This window comes from Lycium barbarum, chromosome 1 (assembly GCF_019175385.1).
Source record: "Lycium barbarum isolate Lr01 chromosome 1, ASM1917538v2, whole genome shotgun sequence".
In the NCBI taxonomy this organism is placed as follows: domain Eukaryota; kingdom Viridiplantae; phylum Streptophyta; class Magnoliopsida; order Solanales; family Solanaceae; genus Lycium; species Lycium barbarum.
In genome coordinates, this window is record NC_083337.1 from 136,026,933 (window position 1) to 136,032,402 (window position 5,470).

The following is a 5,470-nucleotide window of genomic DNA, read 5'->3' on the forward strand; positions in this document are numbered from 1 at the left end:
TCCTAAGACCTTCAAAGAATCCATGAAACACGAAGGTTGGAGACATTCAATGAAAGAAGAGATACGTGCATTGGAAGACAATGGTACATGGACTTTGGAACATCTTCCTCCGGGTAAGAAAGCACTTGGTAATCAATGGGTGTACAAGACCAAGTTTTTGTCAAATGGAGATGTGGAACGGCTCAAATCGCGCTTGGTTGTGTTGAGAAATCATCAACAAGCGAGGATTGACTACAATGAAACTTTTGCTCCAGTTGCCAAGATGACTACTGTTCGAGCCTTCCTAGCCATTGCAGCATCCAAAAATTGGGAACTTCACCAAATGGATGTTCATAATTCCTTTTTACATGGTGACCTTGATGAGGAGGTGTATATGAAGCTCCCTCCCGGGTTTGAAAGTCCAGATCCTACGTTGGTGTGTCGTTTGCGCAAATCGTTGTATGGGTTGAAACAGGCCCCTAGACGTTGGTTTGCAAAATTGGTGACTGCTTTGAAAGGGTACGGTTTCCTTCAATCTTATTCTGATTATTCTCTTTTTACATTTACTAGAGGGAATATTCAGATTAATATCTTGGTTTATGTTGATGATCTTATTATTTCTGGGAATGATTCCGCTGCACTTGCAACTTTCAAAGCCTATTTGAGTGATTGTTTCAAAATGAAAAACCTTGGGTCTCTCAAATATTTTTTAGGTATTGAAGTAGCTCGCAGTTCATCAGGGTTGTTTTTGTGTCAACGCAAGTATACTCTTGATATTATCTCTGAAGCAGGATTGTTAGGTGCAAAGTCAAGTGGGTTCCCTATTGAGCAAAATCATAAACTTGGCCTTGCCAATGGAGATTTGTTGTCGGATCCGGAGGTCTACCGTAGATTAGTCGGGCGTTTGATTTATTTGGGGGTCACTCGACCGGACTTGGCATATTCTTTTCATATTTTGTCTCAATTCATGCAAGAACCTCAGATTGAACATTGGGAAGCGGTCTTACGAGTGGTCCGTTATTTGAAAGGCACACCAGGACAGGGTATTTTGTTACGTGCCGACAGTGAGTTGACTTTGCAGGGATGGTGTGATTCTGATTAGGCGGCTTGTCCGCTTACTCGTCGTTCGTTGACAGGTTGGCTAGTATTTCTAGGTCAATCTCCCATCTCTTGGAAGACAAAGAAGCACCACACAGTTTCTAGATCTTCTGCAGGGGCTAAATATAGGTCCATGGCTGCGGTTACTTGTGAGTTGAAGTGGCTGAGAGGTCTGTTGTTGAGTTTAGGTATACAACATCCCAAGGCGATCAAATTGTTTTGTGATAGTCAGTTCGCTTTGCACATTGCAAAAAATTCAATTTTCCATGAACGAACAAAGCACATTGAGGTAGATTGTCACTTTGTTCGTGATGCAATTAATGAAGGTTTGATTTCAACGTCACACGTTTCAACATCTTCACAATTGGCAGACATTTTTACCAAAGCTCTCGGCAAAACTCAGTTTGACTTCTTGCTTTCCAAGTTGGGCATTTTTTATTCTGGGGTATTGCGGTATAATATCTTTGTATTATTTGATATTATTTGGTAGCATATTTGTAGGGAAATAATTACCATATATTAGTTAGTTTCCTTGTTTCACTAGGGTTCAAGATTGTATCCTATATATATTCTCTCTTGGTGAATGAATGACACAAGTTAAGATTGTATGGTTTCTACAAATTTGAAGATTGCAAAACATATTAGTGATGAGATAATAAAAGCCTTGGTCAAACTTGAAGTGGTTATGAACTCAAAAATCATAAATTGAGAGTGACCAACCTATAATTGATGTTGACTTATAGGCACTTTTAAAATTTACAAAACACATAGATATATCATAAAGTATTTATAAATTAGTTTGATCAACTTAATTATAAACTTAGTCAAACACCCTCTAAAATAAAATATTTGATCGCCTTTTGTCAAACTTGTTAGGAAACGGTAAATTATTAATACCCGGTGTAACAAAATATTGCACCCGATCTATCCACAAAAGTTGAAGGGGTCAAAGAAAGCACCCATATGATCATTTTCTCCGTTTCATACTAAGTGAAATTTCATTCACACTTATATATAGGACATCCAACCAAAACTTTTACACAAAAAGGAAAAAGAAAAAGAAAAAGAAAAGGTCAAAACACATAAGCTCAAAATGTGAAAACATAAATTACACTGGCTTTTAATGCTTAGCCTTAGCTGCAAATTGGTTGATTAGTGCCAAGGCATTGCTAGTAACCTGAGCTACATGAGTAACCCTTGCTCTAATAGAAGCCTTAATCCTACCATTCATACCCTTTCCAGCAAAACCATCTCCACAAGTATTCTCATCAGTAAGAGCAGCACTAATCCATGTCTCTATATTACTCATATGCCACTGAAAATCCTTGCCACGTGTCCTTCCCATACTCTTAAGTTCCTTTACAGATTTACTTATCCTGTCAATTGTATCACTCATTTCCTCCAAACAATCTTTCAAAGCTGCATATTCTCTTGGTTTCAATCCTTTGAACTTGCACAACTTGTTAACAAATGATTGGGCTGATTGGGCCCTGTCTAGGCTCACTGACATGGCTGTTTGGGCTAGCTGTTGTGGGCTACGTTTTATGGTTGGTCCGTACCCTGCGAGGGAAGTGACACATACGTCGGGATACGTGGTGATTTTGCATGAACTCTTGATAAAGCTGGTGGCGACTACGGTTGAATCCGCAGTGCTGGAGAAATGGAAGAGAGATAGCAGAGACGTTAGCAGTATAAGTTTTAGTGCTGCCATTTTTATTTTTTGCTTCAAGAAATGGATGTTGGTGGATATGACTATGGTATGGGGTAATGGTCTTTGATTTATAAAGACAGATTTGAATTTGGATTTGGATTTGAATTGGGAAATGGGACCCAAGATTGGCAATGTTTTATTTTTTCTAATTAAAGGCCTTTGTGGTGATATTTTTATTATAAATAAAAAGAAAGATGCGCCGCGTAGACGTCGGCGGGTAAGCGTGTTCGCATTGAGTGATTGGTCTTAAAAAAGACATAAACAGTGAGAAACGCACTTATCCAGCTTTGATTTAAGGTACATGTGAATACGCGACATTCATAGATTTGAGCGTACTAGACTAAAATAGTAGACTATTCAATAGTATAATATAAGTAATAATGAGTATAAATAGTACTCCCTCCGTCCATTTTACTTATCATATATATTAAAAATAAATGTTCATTTTAAAAAATTAAGAGATAATTTATCATTTCATATCTATTTTATCTTTATTATTAATTATTAGATTGGAAATTTCAAGAAATTATTAGTGATTGCATAACTTTTAAAATATTTTAATCAATTTCAACTATTAGATGACTTAATAATAATTAAGGTTGATATAGTAATTGTCGTTTTAGTTATAACTTCTTAAGAATGTGTCATGACAATAAAACATAAGTAAAAATGGACGGGGGAGTACTATAAAAATAATGAGTAGAAATAGTAATAATAGTATAATAATGATGAGTATTAATTAGGTGGGGATAAATTATTAGGCATAATCTTTGATGTTTATGGCTACCGACACTGACACCCACGTAAACGTAATAATAGTAATACTCTAGGGTCGTTTGGTGGGTAGCTAAAATTATTCCGAATTATAATTTCGGGACTAATTTATTCCATTTATTGAGATTATTTTATATCATCTAAAAGATGGTATAAAATAATCTCAGTATAAGTGGGATAAGAAGGAATATCCCATCTCATGGGGATGGGATGCATTTTATACCTTGTTTGGTACAAGATATAAATTATATCTTCTACTAAACATGGTACAAAAAATTAGTGCTGGAATATCTCAACTTATATCATGCACCAAACGACATAGTTTAATGTGTATCAGTGGTGACACGCTAAATAAAAAGTAAAACTGCGTGAATTCAAATAGTTTTGGTATATGTCCATCCTGTTAGTAATAATTTACTCCATTATATTAGTCTAAACAAACTGTAACTATTTTGAAATACTCTTCTTAACCTCCTGTTCTAATGTACTACTATACCATATTTAGAACTTGACTAGGAAGTACATTATATTCTCTTAACACTGATGATAATTATAACTAATTCCCTTGTGGGAGTTGAACGGTGGTCGGTGGGATATAGTACTTTATTATTAGACTCCAGAGATGAATATTTTTGAAATTCTTTTGGGCTTTGTTTAATGTTGTTTATATTTAATTAACCATGACCGTACAGAGTTAAATTAGTGGGAAAGACCTTTTATCCGTCAAAAGCAGTGGCAAAGAAAGACTTTCCTCGTTTAAGTACTCATAAATTAAGGTGTCATTTTTTTTCTGTAAAAGTAACCGCAAAATTAAGGGTCACAACTTCACATGTGATATGGAGAATTCTCTTCCTTACTATTTCATTAAAAAAAAAAATTGGATTGCGACTGCTCGCCTAAGGCAACAAAATTTTAGATTGGGCTCCTCTTCATTTTCATTCTCTTCATTTTCCTCAAGTTCTACCTTAGATTAGGGACACATAGCATGAGTTAGAGTTAATGACTAAAATTTAATTGACTAAAATAAATCTTTAACCATGATTTATATAATTAATAACTTATCCATAAATATATTAAAATATTCTCTCTCTTCCTATTTTACATTTCCCAACTAAAAGATTAACTCAAAAAGAAATTGGAAGATAGAGTGTAAGTTATCAATTCAAAACTTAATATTGAAAAAAGGATTTTCAACCCTGCTATGTGGATAAAGAAAAATGAAAGAGATATCACCAACCTGTAGATAAAGAAAAACGAAAGAGATATCACCTATTGAATAATGGTGATATCCAATATAATTAGTAATATATTCTGTGAATTAGTGATGGAATAATGGAATATATTCTGTGAGTTTGTAATATCACAGAATTAGTATATAACTAATTAAATAATGAATCTAATTCTGCGTAGAAAAAAAAGTGGGAAACGTAAAATAGGAAGAGAGAGAATATTTTAATATATTTATGGATAAGTTATTAATTATGTAAATCATGGTTAGGGATTTTTTTTAGTCAATTAAATCTTAGCTATTAATTCTAAAACGTGTCATGTGTTCCTAATCTAAGGTAGAACTTGGGGAAAATGGAGAGGAGCCCGATCCCAAAATCTTGGAGTAAATTCCCTAAAAGGTCACCCATGTATTGAGAATTGTCTACAAATATCACTTTTGTTTCTTTTAGAACTAGAATATCACCCAACTATCACTATTTTTCTCAGAATATACTAAACACAAAAAACTCTTCTTCTCTTCTAGTTGGCATGTCATGTCACATAAGATTCTATTTTTCTAATAAAATAGGAATAATTGCATAAACCTACCCTCAAGTTAAGCCTTATAACACTAACTTCCCTTGTGGTTTTTGATATTACGCTCACCTCTCTTATTTTTCAACTTTTTGTAACCAAACT

The 5,470-nt window shown here is 34.3% G+C and overlaps 1 protein-coding gene across 1 annotated transcript; it reads right to left on the reverse strand.

The window, feature by feature from the left end:
* Window positions 1-2,056: 2,056 nt before the first annotated feature.
* On the reverse strand, window positions 2,057-2,858 carry LOC132638945 (21 kDa protein-like). The gene has a single exon (XM_060355604.1). The coding sequence runs from the start codon at window positions 2,786-2,788 to the stop codon at window positions 2,198-2,200; it is 591 nt and encodes a 196-aa protein (XP_060211587.1). The 5' UTR covers window positions 2,789-2,858; the 3' UTR covers window positions 2,057-2,197.
* Window positions 2,859-5,470: the final 2,612 nt, after the last annotated feature.

Excerpts from the sequence above, each read along its gene's own strand:
- LOC132638945 (XM_060355604.1), bottom strand. The coding sequence starts at position 2,788 with ATGGCAGCACTAAAACTTATACTGCTAACGTCTCTGCTATCTCTCTTC.